Source organism: Dermacentor silvarum, chromosome 3 (assembly GCF_013339745.2).
Source record: "Dermacentor silvarum isolate Dsil-2018 chromosome 3, BIME_Dsil_1.4, whole genome shotgun sequence".
Taxonomy (NCBI): domain Eukaryota; kingdom Metazoa; phylum Arthropoda; class Arachnida; order Ixodida; family Ixodidae; genus Dermacentor; species Dermacentor silvarum.
This window is the reverse complement of record NC_051156.1, coordinates 119764390-119780854: the sequence shown is the minus strand read 5'-3', so window position 1 is coordinate 119780854 and position 16465 is coordinate 119764390. Positions and strand designations below refer to the sequence as shown.

At 48.3% G+C, this 16465-nt stretch overlaps 1 protein-coding gene across 1 annotated transcript; it reads right to left on the bottom strand.

Annotated features, from left to right (window-relative positions):
• Nucleotides 1-1779: 1779 nt before the first annotated feature.
• LOC125944336 (sodium- and chloride-dependent GABA transporter ine-like) lies at nucleotides 1780-14513 on the bottom strand. The gene is made up of 6 exons (XM_049664718.1): nucleotides 14098-14513; nucleotides 12160-12284; nucleotides 11052-11152; nucleotides 9380-9611; nucleotides 3892-4148; nucleotides 1780-1970 (listed from the first exon to the last, which is right to left on the bottom strand). Exons 1-6 carry the CDS (start codon nucleotides 14511-14513, stop codon nucleotides 1872-1874), a joined length of 1230 nt encoding a protein of 409 aa, XP_049520675.1. The 3' UTR covers nucleotides 1780-1871.
• Between the last annotated feature and the right edge of the window lie 1952 nt (nucleotides 14514-16465).

Sequence of the window (16465 nt, the reverse complement as noted above, 5' to 3'; positions counted from 1 at the left end):
TAATAGCGGAGTTACACGCGTTTGATGATCGAAAAACGGCCCTCACTCGTTTCGCTCTTTCCTTCGCTACTCTTCTCGCCGGCTGGCCTCCCCTCCTCGCCGAGTGCTTCTCGAAACGTCACGTGACATACGTTATCGCCAACGCGTTTCTCAAAACACTGCCTACTTCCGCTTAAGGCACATCCACGCTAGCCATGCTAGCGGCACATATACCGACGGCGAACCGGCCTCCAGTGCCGTAGAACGTCTGCCGCGCGAGAGGTGTCCAATGTAGACGGCAGTTCGGCCGGCGCCCCGCCCACCGCACGATCAAAAGGCCAATCGACGACCGCGAAGATGCGCGCCTCTGCCACCTGCAACGAAAACATCGGCTGCAGTTAGCTGCTGTGCACGGCTACTGACAGGAGACGACCGGCTCGGCTGTGCTCGCATCGCAGCCGACGGCGCCGCTAGCGTATTTTCGCGTATTTTCAGCGTATATCAGCGTATTTTTCTTCTTTGCGTACAATTATTGCGAAGAGTGATAACAACGATAAGAAAATATTGCGGCTTGTGAGCGTCGGTAATTCATTTCGAAGCGCCGTCCGCTTTAGCTTTGAAGGGAACCGGAAAAGGACTAGCGACGATATCGGCGCCGTCGAGCGATCAGCGGCGGTAAAGCTGCCGCACAAGTGGGTCCCGGTCTCATCCTCTCTTCGTACGGCAAGGAAATCTCGCCGTTCGCGCGCAAAACCGCTGTCGAAAGGCGGCCCGCGAATGGCAAACGGCGCGCGGCGAGTTACCGTGCCGGTAACGTGGACGTGGACTCAGCACTTCTCGGCTACCCGCTGTTGCTGCGGTGCCGGTCCGTGTTATGCGAAGCGTGCCGGTATAGACTCTGTGTTGCGCGCACGTCTGGAAAGGTCAACACTGTCGCACTCTGTTCGCGCAGCTAATCATACCGCTAAGCACGACTGTGTTGGAACGCTGGCGATTTGGGACTTGCGCTGCGGGCTGTCAATACCGATTCGCAAGGGCGCACAAGCGAGCAACACGACGATGAAGAGCAGGGAGCGCACGTACCTGCTAGCAGACAAACCGGAAGTCGTAGGGTCTTGTTCGACCAATGGACATCGCCATCGCCGCTGACATCACCAGATTCGCCCTGCCAACGCCTCCTATAGGAGGCATTGGCCCTGCTGACATCTTGACGACCGCTGGGGCGTAGCTGGGGATACCGGAAAGGCCAAGAGAGGAGGACGGCATTTTTTTTTGTAGCGTGCCTGCGGCGCGTACCGCTGCAGCGTTTGGCATCGTTGATCGTGACGGCAATCTGAACTCGATGCGCGTGTTCACTTGAAATGTTCAAAAATATCTGAGGTGGTTTAGGGGCCCTTTAAAACTGGTTTATAGCTGCGGCAGAAATATGGGTCATCGTTGCAATACATTATGAAGATAGCGAATTCTTTATTTAGATATAGTTGAATTGGGATAGCGCTGCACGTATTTGTGGTGGAACGCAAGCGACGTTCAAAAGCTTTCGATCATTTCCTGAAAAGCTGAGTACGTCACGTAGCAAATGGATGCAAATACCAAGATTTAACAGCGGTGAGTCGTCCGAGTGCTCTAAAAAGTTAATCTACTGACTGCAAAAGCGTATCGATAATCAGGATGCAATTATATAAGTACATTTTAGAATAGCGAAGAGGTATGCACGCCCAGCACCAGTCCGCACTTTTTTTTTGTTGACGTGAAGAACCACTGCGTATTCCATATTTTATTACATGACTGAGGCGCATATGAAACGTCCCTTAATAGGTGACTACAGTAATATATATACTACATTAAAAGAAACTGAACGGCGCAGCGCCATAAGGAAAAGATGGCACATGCTATGGATGTGGCTGTGCGACCACAGGTCCGGGGTCCGATGCTGAGAGTTGGTGCAGCTCCATCACGGACGACGGCACCAGGCACCGGCTTGTCGCGCTCTGCATCAAGGGAACGGACACAGCAACTCTCTAGAGGGAAGAATTACCAGCCGAATGACAGCACCGGATGAAAAGCAAGAACATACGCGCACACGTGACACTGGTCGCTTTTGAGTGTAGCACAAACGTAAGACGCATAAATAAGAACATGAAGACGAATGCTGTTATGTAGCATGCACAATTAGAGAAAGACGTCTGGTGCTGCGATTTTTCCCTGCTACTACAAGACATTCATGGACGGCTTAACGTGTTCGATAGACGACTAACTCCCTTCGATAGGACCCTGCTTGGATTATTCGAACTTTCATAAGGATCAGAGTAGGAGGTAGTTTTCGTTTTAATCCTGCAAATAGCGTCAAAAGAAAGAAGAATGTCATGAGAGCACGGTTAATTTTGCATGAACTGGCCCCGTTTGCTACGCTAATTTAGGCTGATTTGCTAACACGCCACTCTTATAGGTACTTTCGCACCAGCATCGGGTAGTCAATGAATGTGGTTTAAACACTCTCGTAGAAATCGTAACTGACATTGAATTGCATCTCAAAAGAAATTACGGGGAAGGCAGAAAAAGTTAAGAGGAAAGCCAACAACATTTCTATGACATTTTTTCTAAGGGACATACACTTTGAGGCTCGACTATGCAATAAAATGCGTGTTTGAAAGCGGAACAGTAACTTTCATTGTGGTACGTATACGGTTTGCTTGTCTGCTTCCGATGCTGGGTTAAAAATCTGATAGCTGAGCTACCGATTCATTCATTCAGGGCCATATTATTGTGCTTTATGGTTGCCTACAGTGATAGTTTAGCTGCAACTACAGGTTTCTTTCCTCCTCTCGAAAGGCTGCTTCTCTGCCGTAATGCTAGTACACATAATGGAACGAGATGCTTTGCTGGGCTAGTGGGTGTGCACAGTTTAGAACTGTTGCTTATTTAGAAGCTATTCTGTAGGGCCTGTTCGCTTGAGCGCTTGTCGAAAACTGAAGAAAGCCACGCCAGAACTTCTTGGTGGTGCAAGAAGGCATAGAAACGAGATAGTCCAGCTGTAGCAAAGCTTACAAGCTGGCTTCTATCAGACGGGGACTGACACTTGAATCGGATATAAATGGTTAAGCACGTTTTTCTTCTTTGCCTCAGTTGGCTGACACACACGGAAAGATTGAATGTGATCCCTTCTTCCTGATATCTTTAAAGCGAAGCTGTCTTTTTTTCACCCTTCCCTAACTTTGCGAGTACTGGCTGCTGCATAGTTGCTTGCTGCTGTATTGCCGAGTAGCCTACAACACATTCTATTAAACAGTTTCTCGCATTAGGTGTGTGCCGCTGGAAATGCACCATTTCTTAGTTAATCGCTTAATAAATGGGCATGTGACACAGCGACACAAGGGGTATAGAATGAACGAGGAGAAGGGACACAGAGGGGCTCAATTTTCGTTAAACACGACTATATAAGCCAACAGCCAATGAAGCCAAGGAAGGGGTAGGGGTTCCTATATTTTCATTGGCTTCGTTGCCTGTTGGCGTTATTATAGAAACGTGTATTTATACTTGTGTCAGTACTTCCCTGTGCATATACATATCTCATGCTTCTTTCGGTACGCATCGTACATCGACCTGGTCCTCATGGCAAGATAGCTAAGAATTACGGGCGTGGAAGCTGTGCTAGTTTCATCTGCAACTGCTTACTTACTCAAACAAACTTTGCGTCATTAAGATTCCAACATAGCGTCGGAGTTGCATCATTTTTAAGTTTATGGACAAAAGTCTTAGTTTCCGAAACAAGGATTTAGTTCAAAGTCAGCACTTATCCTTGCGTTTCTTTAAGCTCACGTGTGCCAGTTATCTCTACTGTTGAAAAATAGAAATGTCCACAGGGTATCCCACTTCATTACAGCTGTGCTGCACGTGCAAACAGACACTTACTCGCCGGACAGATGCGGCAGCCCTGGCAGCCCACAGCGGCACTTGAAGCGCTCCGAACGCTATAAGCACCCAGGCTGAGGCGCAGGCTTCCGGAAGATCCCATGGTGCCTCCGCGCCGCCGCATCCGCCACTGAACAATCCACCGACCAATGCGAAAGAGAGAAGCGCCGGCAAGAACCACGTCCACAGCGGTTCAAGAGCCGGACTCCATGGCTCGCCGTGCATAAGGAGCACGTCGAGGCGGAAGTGCTCCAGCCCTGCGCGAGCACCACGGCAGCGGCCGCGCATATATTGAACCACTTACAAAATAACTTCATAAAAATTTATCTGGAAATATATACCGTACAGCATTATTACTTATGTTGGATCATATACGCTGCAGACGTATATACGCTGCAATTGTATTGGGATGTTGTGGCAGTAAGTAAGCAACTGAATTATTGAGTGTTCTTGTACTCGTCATTGAAGTTTGCTTGAGTCCAGTCACGGTGAATACATTTCGTTGATGAAAGGCGACATTTACCGAGAAGGGTATTGAGGCTGCAACGAAGAAATGCTGAACGAAATGAGTTGTCGGCATTCTTTATCGTACAGTCATGCTTCAGCCAGCACAAGAATGGTTAGGGTTATACAAGCAACGGCATCGTTCTTTAGTGGCTTGATGGGCAGTTACACTATGGTTGCTAAGGTGCCCTTCATGTGGAAGAAGCCAAAAAAATAGGCAGCGAGAACGTTATATTGTATTTGACGAGCATCATGTACCATTAGTAACTTAAGTATCCTCTGGAACTTTGCCAGTTCTTTTCCACGACACGCTCTTGACCTGCTCGCAATTTAATGCGCACTACTTAAGGCTTCGCATAAGCATCTTTGCGACATTGTTGCCGCGAAGTGGGCAGTAAATCATAAAAAGTGTAGAACTGTCCATCAGCGGATCACAATAAACGGGGATGTCACATCACATTTGATTAAGCAGGCATGCAACACCGCGATACATGATCATAGCGCATTCGATCGAGCCTGTCCTGCGCCTGTAAGCTTACAATTACCCAAGTGTCCCCCTACGCGCAAGGGTTGCGCATCAACTTGGCCGACGAAGAAGCTCGCTCTGTAAGCATATGCTAAAGTTTGCCAGAACGCGCGGCATTTGCCAGTTACCTTTGTCGTATGTGTAACTTGCGCATCTGTAGGCACCAGTGCAGGAAAAACTACTTCAAAGACAATTTTGTAGCAATGAATTCTGATGCAATCACTTTAAATATCTTGAGTGACATGATCGACGTCAATTGCTCATCCCGGGTCGCAGGAGTGTACTGAGATGGGACGGTTGGTGGCAGTGGCGTATCAATGATATTACGGGTAGGGGGGGGGGGGGGGGTCAGCTCCTCCTATTGCTCCCTAGTTCTCCTCATATGTATACATATATGACCTCGAAGACACACACACACACACACACACCACACACACACACACACACACACACACACACACACACACACACACACACACCACACACACACACACACACACACACACACACACACACACACACACACACACACACACACACACACACACACACACACACACACACACACACACACACACACACCACACACACACACACACACACACACACACACACACACACACACACACACACACACACACACACACACACACACACACACACACACCACACACACACACACACACACACACACACACACACACACACACACACACACACACACACACACACACACACACACACACACACACACACACACACACACACACACACACACACACACACACACACACACACACACCACACACACACACACACACACACACACACCACACACACACACACACACACACACACACACACACACACACACTCTCACACACACACACACACACGCGCACACGCGCACACACACACACACACACACACACACACACACACACACACACACACACACACACACACACACACACACACACACTAATATATATATTGTGAGCGCTAACTGTGCAGTTCATTATCGTCTTCATGTGTATATGCCGATCCTCATAATCATCGGTGTTCGTGGGCTGTCTCGCCCACGAACATAGGTGCTACATAAAAGTGTTTTCCAAGCGTGAAAGAAGCCCGCGAATACACGCAAAGTGCCTCGAGCGTCCAGTAGTGCGGCAATTTCGCGTGTATTCGTGGGCCTCCTTCACGCTGGGAAGACACTTTTATGTACCACCTATTGAGCAACAGAAAGCTGGATGGGGAGTTTTTCATGTTGCTGTTGCATTCTGCCTTTTTCTGGTGGCATAACTGATGACAAAAACATTACTATTGATATATCAGTGCTGTAGTGCCCATTAATTAGTAGGTAAAAAATTAAGACCGACAGAGATTCCTCTGGGACAAAGTAGATAAATTAGCCTTGGCCAAATTAGCTGGTAATTAAGAGCATCCAAAACTGTTATATGTAAAGGAGGCAGCCTCTTTTGTATTTTGTGTATTTTTGTTAATATCAGTTTTAGCAAAAGGGTCCCCTATTATAGAAGTATTGTCTGCTTGTGGTAAGACAACAGTTTAATGGGCTAGCAACTGAAGAGCAGTGGGTTTATAATTTGAAAACTTGTGAGAAAGAACAGTTTCCGGTTTGGTTTAGCTGCAACGCGGTCAATGTACTTTGAAAATTGAAAGGCATTATTGATGCAATGTCATAGCTATTTAAAGTCAGTTTTTTAGCAAGAAGCATGCAGAATATTTGCACAATAGCTAAATTTTAAAGGTTTTCATTGCATGGTGCTCTAGTAAAAAAAAAAAAAAAACACGTTAGAATTGACACCATTATATAATCTTCTGGAAGTTCTGATTCAGTTTGTGTTGGTCAGAAGCACTTTTTATCTGTGAGTAAATAAAAGAACCTTTCGCGCACACTTTAACTTAAGCTGAAATGTACGTTAATTCTTCAATAATGAACATGAGAAATTAAAGCGGCCCAAGCACGGATGCCTGCGGTATACCAGAGTCTACTGAAAACCTTTCTGAAGAGTTGCGCTTTTAAACAACATATTGCCAGGTGGTTTCTTAGGTAGACTGAAAGCTAGGTTGCCAATACTGTATGTTTGAGGATTTCAGGGCCCGAATTCACAAAAACGTCTTAAGCTAGAATTTTTTGTAAGAAATAATTTTAGCCAATTCGGATGCCAGACATATCATTAAGGAAGGCGGCCAGCCAATGGTAAAGCGAACTTACGAAAGAAAAGCTTTCTGAATCAGGCCCCAGTTATTTAAAATGTAACGTTTTGTGGGAAACATGTTGTCTAGTGGTTTGCTGAAATGTATATGAATTGCGTCAGTTTAACGTAGCTTTTGAATATACATGTATAACTGCGTGCTAGATAACCAACTTTCCTACTTTTGAAGTCGCTAAAATGTCGCCAATTGTTCACTTAAGTTGCCAAATAAGCCTCCAGTCAGTAGACAGAAAAACGTCACTAAACGGACAAGACGCTAAATCTTGCGAAATGGCAACCTTGATTACAGACCATTAAGTTATGAAAAGCAAGGCTGATATTGTGTTTTCAAAGATGGTTAGGTTAGACGCCCCCATCAAACGCGGGGTTATAATTATGCAAGCGGCGGAAGGTACAACTTGTTTTGGACCGCCCATGCGACAGCCTCCTCTGCACGACCGGTGTGCAAGGCGCGTCCCGCCAGGCGGCTCGCACCGCAAAACGCATACTCTTGATTGCTTATGCGTCATCTGCTGCAGCGCGTGGTGGTGAGGCCCGAAAAACAATCCTTGCTGTCTAAGCTAGGAACAAGTAGTAAGAAAGTCTTGCTATACCTGGGCGCTTGTACAAAAGACAACTTGGTCTCAGCTGCTTTGTTGGATTTTGCAGAGTGCCGCCGACAGCGCCCACTTTGGAAAGGGGGGGAGGGCAGCAAATAGTCTACTTTGACCCCCCCCCCCCCCCGTTTTAACCGTGAGGGGAAGGGGCCCGGGGGGGGGGGGGGGCAAGAGCCCTGCTTCCCTGTAAATCCGCCTGTGGTTGGTGCACTCGAAGGGCATCGAACAGCGCGAAATACGGGACGTATATATTCAATGCTGTGCGTGTCGTCTGCCCTATACCTCCTGTATGTTGCGCTGTGCGATAACCTTTATTATGGGTCGCATCTACTGAAGCGTTAGCCAATGAAGAAACCGTCTTACTTATAAGCGAATTGTTCTGAATGCGTGCCATGTAGCGTATTTACTCTTAACGATGCTGGCCATTTTGCGTTTGAGTATGAAGGACAATATATACCATACGTGAAGGGCTTGTGAACTCGATTAGGCACCGGGAACGAAACGCTCTGAGCACGCTCAGCAAGGAACCCTCTAAAATATGCTTTAGAGGGTTCCTTGCATATATTAGAGGCTTCATGCGATCGTTATGCGATGTGAATATGCGTTCATGCGATGCGAATATGCCATCATTAATTGATCGAAGGCGTTCAAAGTCTCGAAGCAACACAGCAGGTATGAGACGCACTCTATTCAAGGGCTGCTGATTATTTTCCCCAACTGAAGACCTGGTGCGCCTAAATCACTGTATACGAGTGTTCTGGCACTCCGCCTCCAATGTCGCTGCCTGGTATCGAACGCAAGAGTTCGTGCTCAATTGCAGAACGCGATAGTCACTCGAACACCGCGGAGGGTGGGTAGCGGAAGCGACCATTCATCGCACTGCCTGTGACACGTTTCTAAAGCTGAGGGGCCTGGCAGCGCCTGGAGCGTGCGGACCCCGAAATTGGCATACTTTCACATGCAAATGGGCATAGATGCCTTCAACGTGATGGCAGGTGAACAAATTCAAGGGGCACTTAGTTACCCCTACGTGGATTAATGTGAAAGCATTGGGGCCATGTCAGCAGAAGCGCGGCGACATCCGGTGGTGCCACTAGCGGAGTCATGTTACTCGAACGGCCATTTCAGCAGAAGCTCTGCGACGTCACGCGACCCACGTTTTCGTCACAAGGTGCGCACAACGCAAGGTCGAGGGTTCGACTCCCACCAAAGGTCGTGGGCTCGAGTAACTTATGAACTCTATCTTAATTAAATCTGCTCTAATTACTTTCGCCTTAATTAACACCAAAGGTCGAGGTTTCGTAGCCTTTATGGACCATCGTGTGGTCACCTAGAGCCAGATTTTCTGACTCATCAGCCATACATTGCTTTCGCGTTAAAAACAACTAAAACCACAACGCCCCACGCTTTGGACCTTGTTGTTGTCTTTAACGTGCTGGAAGTCACGGTTCACGAGCGTTTCTTTGCCTTCCGTCCACGTTAGTTGGCATGACAGGGAATTAAACCCACGACCTCGTGCGTAAGAGCATATAGGTGCCCTTGGGCTTGTACCGATTCATAAGAGCAAATTAATTAGAATTAAGGAGGCGGGGAAAGTCAAGGTTGTCGTCAAGGAACTTGCGTACCGTAGAACCAGGCGACGGCGATCACCTCGCAAAGCGCGGTATACGACAGCAAGGGACCGAGCACCTGGGCGTCGAGGAGGTGCAGCAGCTGCAGCCCCGCCCGCCGTGACACCAGCGGCAGGCCGGCTACGAAACCGGCTGCGCAGTGGGCTACGGCCAGTGAAGGCCTCTGTGGACTCAACGCCGGGAACGTGTCCGCCCAGTGGGTCAGCGCCGACTCCACCAGGGCCGCCTGCGAGTGCGTGACAGATAAGTAAGCGCCCTTGCGTTTTTCACGGATGAAGATCAAAATTTAACTTCAGGTTAAATTTTGAGAAAAAAATTCGCGTTGAAGCGCCATGGAAACGTGCGTGGTTACTGGCAGCCCAAAAATTTACGACGACACGAGGAACGCTGTACACGACCGCAAACTTCCAACTAAGGTGCTTCTATATAAGAAATACTGGGAAAACCGAAACAATGAACAAATAAAAAAAGATCAGACTGTTTGGTCTGGTACTTTCGTAACCTCGCCACACACACAACGCCAACATTATACACATGAAGTTGTCAACACTAAAGCTCTGCAGCAACAATCATCGCCACTAATTGCTAACACTCAACGAGCACCGTGCCAATGTTTCCCGAGTTAACATTTATATTTCACTAATCACGTAGTTCTATAGATGGCAGGCAGTGACGTCATCAAGGCCACCATAGTGCTGTACTGACCGCACGGTGAAAAGCAATGCATTACCTCTATCCACAGATCCTCTAGCAGTGCTGTGAAAGTTGTTAATAGAAAAACATGGAGCTCGTCACGCCACGTGAATTGCTCCTGATATGGTTGTCAAAGGACAACACAAGCTGCAGTTCTGTTGGTGCAACCCTTTTTATAAACGAACATTTGTGGTAAGTATAGTAGACATGATAAGCTGTGCTAAGATCCCCTCTTTCTTCTTAGTTTTGACTTGGGTGGAAGAATGAAAGTGCGTCTCAACGGCACCGCCTGTTTGCGGAGCAAGGTGACTGTGCTTCAGTATATATGTGCTACCTTCCGTCGCTGGCAGGTGCGTCGACCCCAACAGTGTTGGGATCGTCATTGTGCGGCACAGCGCTCCCGTATTTTGCTGAAATGTCCCATTTTATGGGACATTTCAGCAACTATTTTTCAGCAACAGCTATTTGGCCACGTCAACAGGCGGAGCCACTCGAATTAATAGATATTATGCCTATTTGCAAGGTCTTATTGCCTTCTGCATTGAGAAAAATATAGATCGCTTTGAAATTAAAGCCAATAAAAACAGATACAGCTTAGTAAAGAAAGCCACAAGCACGAAGATTAGATAAATCTACGTACTAACCCTAATTCCCTAGGTAGCTGAATTGTCGCAGTGCCATAGTTCCCTGCAGTAATTTTTTGTACGAATCTTCGTGGTTCAGACTCTTGATTGCCATGACACTCAGCCACGAAGCTCCCGTCGCGTGATCGCCACGAGCGGCGACACTACATCCTCGTCTGCGGCTTCTGCTGCGGAATCTGCTTAACGGCAGCTGGTGGCTGCCATGGCGTGAATCTGCCTCACATTCATGTTGCTATGGCGTGGGGCTGCCTTGATGAATTCACCGATATCGCTGCACTCGTTTAATATCTCACGCGCTCCAACTAGCTAAACGAGTTGATCCAGCTCACCTGAGAGTTTGCGCCTACGATGAGTACGAGCAGGAAGAAGACGCCTGAGTAGGCCCAGTGCACCGAGTACCCGTTGAGGGCAATGAACATGGCGCCCTGACCTGCGTGCGTGGAGTGACCATGAGTTTTCGGGCAAAGTACACTGCTGCAGGGCGCAGCACGTCTGCAATATCGTTGCTGCACTCTGTATTTCGATACCAATCGTTTACAAAAAGGGCATACTACAAGTTGAACAAGAGAAAGTTAAGCGACCACTATATGAATCCGGTTCACTCTATCAGGACAACCGTCTCAGTGCTTATATGCAAAACTTTTTTCAAGAGCAATGCGTGATTCAATGATGCATTGACTGTGGTCTCGCTATAGCCTTGAGGGCTATCGCATTGGACGGCGTTTGTGCACCAATCAGAGAGCTTCCTTACATAAGAAAATTTTGTGATTGCAGATGCATTTCTTTGGGATTCATCGGCTTCTCATCATCGGTTGGACCGAGTGACCGCGTCGGCGTGCAAGCCCGGGACAAAGGGTGGATGTGCTGCAACTTAAAAACCATGTGTAGACGTGCCGTTGGCAACACATGAACCTGGGATTTATCGGCTACGTCAACTGGGAAAGGGGGGATGCGCACCACACTTGGCGTCCAATATGAAGTCCTGACAGCAGCTACATTTATGTTCTGTTTTATTCACCTGCGCAAGAACGCATTCGCTCGATAACGGCGATAATTTTTGTTGTGCTTTCGTTCGCATACGGTGCGAGTGGTATGGACAGAGCGTTTTCTGCCCCTGCTCGTGAGAAGCTGAACCGCCATCTTAATCTCCACCGTCATCATCATGATCATCCGCCGTTTGGCCATCACTTCGATTCAATACAGCTTATTTTCATAAGAATGGAGGAAGGCCCGAACCAAAAGTGGCAATGTTTCCACTTCACAGTGATTCGGACCCTCTGTACAAGGCATACAGCAAGTAGACAAATCGGTCACTTATAGTCCTCCAGCTTTCTCCCAAGATAAGAAGCAGGCCATGGCATGATGCTTGATATTTATGTCACCGCTATCCACTAAATAACACGTTTTCTCATTGCTGCTACTAAGCGCTGGCTGTACCTGAATGCAGTGCGCGTTCGACGGGTGCGTCAAGCTGCCAGGCGAGAGAGCCGAGAGACGAGAACACGATGATCGCATATAGAAGACCGGTGCCTACGGTGAGCGCCAGAACCGTCGTCACCGTCCTGCGTCGAGTGCACGCCGTGTTTTAGCTAAGGAGATTGGCGTGACTACCGAAAAAAGACAATTTAGTTTGCTGTATGACGTTTAAATCAGTTTTTGTCTGAGACGTCTGCAAGAACAGTGTTCTACAATATGAAATGAAGTGTAGTGTCTTGTCTTTCTATTTAACAGCGAATAAGTTCCCTACGTCAATATTTACTTTTAAAGGGGCCCTGAACCACCCCTCGGGCTTGGTGAAATAACATAGTCCGCGGGTAGCATACGCTGTTGTGAACATCTCAGCCAAGTTCTGCTGTCGTACGCGGTCAGTGGAGCTCGCAAGCGGAACGCGAAGTCACCTTTCTCTCAAACGCTCTCGTTTCAAAAGACCCCATGATCATCGTTCTTTTCTGTGTGCTTCATTTCGTAATAAAGCATACTCCAATACACGGCTGCTATTGGTCGCTGCGGTCGGCTACACCGCGGCCGCCGCGAGGTGCCGCAACGAGTCCAGTGGCTAAGCGCACTGCGGCTCGCTGAGGACAACCGCGTTTGGTTTACGTTTAGTGCTTCGTAGGCACCAAAATCGGCAAAATGAAATTTGAACTTCGCGCCACGGTAACGTTTCCGAGGCGGAGCGTTGTGGCCCCGTCCCACTCCGCCGTAGCCTTCGAATTGCAAGGCATTGAAGGAGGAAGGGGAGCATAGCGGATGCCGTGTTTGATTGCCAATAACTCCGCTTTTGCTGAACGCATTGAAGCACTTTTTGCGGCAAAGTGATTCTGAAGTAGCCTATTTTCACTTCAAATGTATTTCTACACTTCGATAAAAAGTGGTTTAGGGTCCCTTTAATTATTGCTTTAGTGTACAGGGAGTTCCATTTAATCTTAGCCAGAATTAAAATAAGATAGCGATGCGCCTCATCGCTCCAGAGCTCATACGATCTTTTCAGCAGCTTCCTGGTGCAATTAGGGACAGTTCCCGAATTCTGGCTAGCAATATATTTGCTAGCATTAATAGCCATATGAGTAAATATAATTTTCCTTTCGGGCTCAAGTGGTAAATATATAAATCATTGAATCTTATTGTATGCTCAGTCACATTGCTTTTTAAGATGGTTTGTTTCTTTGGATGGTGAATAGCAAGCGCGCGAATGGGAAAAATTACTCCAGCGTCATCGGCCTGCGCTCTACAACCACACATGCCCTTAGGCACACTGCCGAAAAAAGAACAGTGCTATTTCTCTTACCCGGTGGCGCTATAGTACGACCTGGTTTCGATGATGCTGGTGGCTGCTTCATTTGTGTCAGTAACTCTGTCATCATGACGTTGCCTTACAGTTATTTTACAGTTCGGGGAAACGATCTATTTACATCAAATTCATATATCGATTATCGCAAGGTCATAAGACGCTGGGTACCACCAGTAACTGGGCACTTTTTTGGTGGGGATGCCTGAGTATAGGTACAGAGATATGTTCGTTACCTTGCCAGATGTATAAGCGCAACGCTGTCGCTGCAAACGGAGCAGCAGTTGCGTGGAATCTTTTGGGGGATTTCCTTAAACGCGGAAAAAAGAATGATCTATACACAAAAGGCAGCGTCATGATAGTAATTCAGGTTGCTGTTTTCAACGAAGACCTAGCAACTTCCGCTGTCAAATGCAGGAGCAATAGAAACGTTAAACTAATGCAGCGGAACAACAACAAGATCCTGAGTAAAGAAGGCCTATACTGACTGCAATAGTTCTATTTTTGAAGAGCCTGGCCTACGTTAGCCGCGTGACACACCCTATAAACTGCGGGGTACATTGCAACAACCGAGTACAAACGCAAACCACGATTTGCGCGAATAGTCGAGTGCAACGTTGGTGTTTTCTTTGTGCACGACAGTGCTACCCAGGCGGACCACTTGCTTGTGCACGTCGTGCAGCTCACGGCAGTAGCTTCCGTTGACCAACGCCGGCCCGTGCGCCAGGCCCAGCACCAGCAGCACCTGCTCAGTGGCGCGCGCCCACAACGCCGGCTTCACGACCTCGGCGAGGCGAGGCGCGAACAGGTACTTGAGTCCGTGGCTGGCACCGGTCAGCCACGCGGTGCCCACGGCCAACATCGCGACCATGGCGATGGGAAGCACCAGCGCGGTCGACGGCGAACGCCGGCGCAGCGCTGCCCAAGCGATCGTCCAGGCGGCGGCCAGGCAGCCGATCAGCTCGGGACGGACGCCCACTTGCTGGTCGCTGCCTGTCACCATGCCGAGGGATGTGTGGCTGCAAGGTGCGCGGAGAGCGAGTCAGTTAAGACGTGTTAATGCTATTGCTGGTTCAATTAGTTTACCAGCATGGCAACACTTATCGGCAGCTAATCACGCCAAGTTAGATTGCGGCACTGTACCAGTATTCGCTGCCGCTAGATGACGTGACACTCGCCTACGGATCTAACTACCGATCTAACTACCCTCTGCCGTGCCGCCACTACAGTGGGTAGAATTCTAGCCACTATACCGCCACCAAGTGTCGCCTAACTTAACTGCCTTGCACTCAGCCAGATGGCGCGAAGTGCCCGATAATGAAACGGAAGAAAGCTCGGTGGGAGAAGCAGGGTTACCGGTCGCACTCATTACAGCAGACGTTGAGATGTAGATTGATTAATAAATTCATGTGTAGAAATATAAGATGCGTATGCAATCATAATAACATATTAGGGTGAAAAAAAAGTACGGGCCAACCAAATGTCCACGGCGAAACAAGACAAGGTAAATGTAATGATGTTGTATAAGACGCGCGGCGCTTTTTTTTTTTTTGTCGCGACGACAGATTGGATTTTTGACAAGTACTGCTCCAGTAGGGCACATGTAACCGACAAATGGAGGCCTCAGGAGCGCACCTGAGATTATTATAACGCTGTGTCTAAAGGTACGTCGGACGTACCTGTTTTGCTTCCGTTTCACTAGCTCCGCGGCTCCGGCCTACCGATTTTCGCGCATGATTTCGCACTGAAGGAGTTTAATTTAACTCAAAGAGGACCATTAAAAATACTATTGAAAAGTCATGAAGAGCAGCATACTAAAAGCCTGGCACGAGCGAAGATACTGTTCCAGGAGAGCTGACCCGGTCTGCACTATACGGCCCCCATTGTACCCCGAAAAATCAGTGACGTTATTCTGAAGGTAGAGCGCCGTAAGGCGCAAGAAAGGTGTGATCCGGCATGTATGACTGAGCACGAGCCCCGTAGGCGCGCGAAAGTCGGTCCGACGTACACCCAGTACCGAAAAAAGCCCCCCGCGACTTTTACAACACCTGTCAGAACCTTGCCGACGTATTCGCCTATGACATATGACACGAATTAAATTAAATTATGGTGTTTTACGTGCCAAAACCACGATCTGATTATGAGGCACGCCCTAGTGGGGGACTCTTGACAATAGGGATCCCCTGGGGTACTTTAACGTACACCTAAATCTAAGTACACGGGTGTTCTCGCATTCCGTGTTCTCGCATAGGTGGAGCCCTTAGGGCGGCGATGAGCTTAGAGAAGGCGTCAGCGTGTAGAGGACCCCAAGAGAACGGGACGTCTTGCTTGAGAAGTTCAGTGAGTGGACGTGCGAGCACCGCAAAGTTTTTGACGAAACGGCGAAAATAGGAACACAGCCCCACGAAACTACGAACGTTACGGACAGACCGTGGAACGGGGAAATTCGTCACAGCGCGTACCTTCGTCGGGTCTGGTCGGACACCGGAAGCGTCAACGAGGTGGCCCAGCACAGTAATTTGACGAAGAGCGAAGTGGCACTTCGAGGAATTGAGCTGGAGGCAAGCTCGTCGAAAAATTGCTAGAATGGTCGAAAGCCGCTCAAGGTGTGTTGCGAAAGTGGGAGAGAAAATTATCACGTCGTCCAGGTAACATAAACACGTCGACCATTTAAATCCTTGAAGCAGTGTGTCCATCATTCTCTCAAAGGTGGCTGGTGCGTTGCAGAGACCGAAAGGGATGACCTTGAATTGGTAAAGGCCCTCAGGGGTCACGAAGGCGGTCTTCTCGCGATCCAGGTCATCTACAGCGATTTGCCAGTAGCCAGATCGAAGGTCCAGGGATGAAAAGAAGGTGGCACAATGGAGGCAGTCGAGGGCGTCGTCGATACGTGGAAGAGGGTACACGTCCTTCTTGGTGATTTTGTTGAGGTGCGGATAATCAATGCAGAAACGC

Coding starts and splice junctions, on each gene's coding strand:
- LOC125944336 (XM_049664718.1), bottom strand. CDS start 14,513: ATGGTGACAGGCAGCGACCAGCAAGTGGGCGTCCGTCCCGAGCTGATC. Junction 12,285..14,097: donor GACTATTCGCGCAAATCGTG/GTTTGCGTTTGT, acceptor CACTCGACGCAG/GACGGTGACGACGGTTCTGG. Junction 11,153..12,159: donor CGAACGCGCACTGCATTCAG/GTACAGCCAGCG, acceptor CCACGCACGCAG/GTCAGGGCGCCATGTTCATT.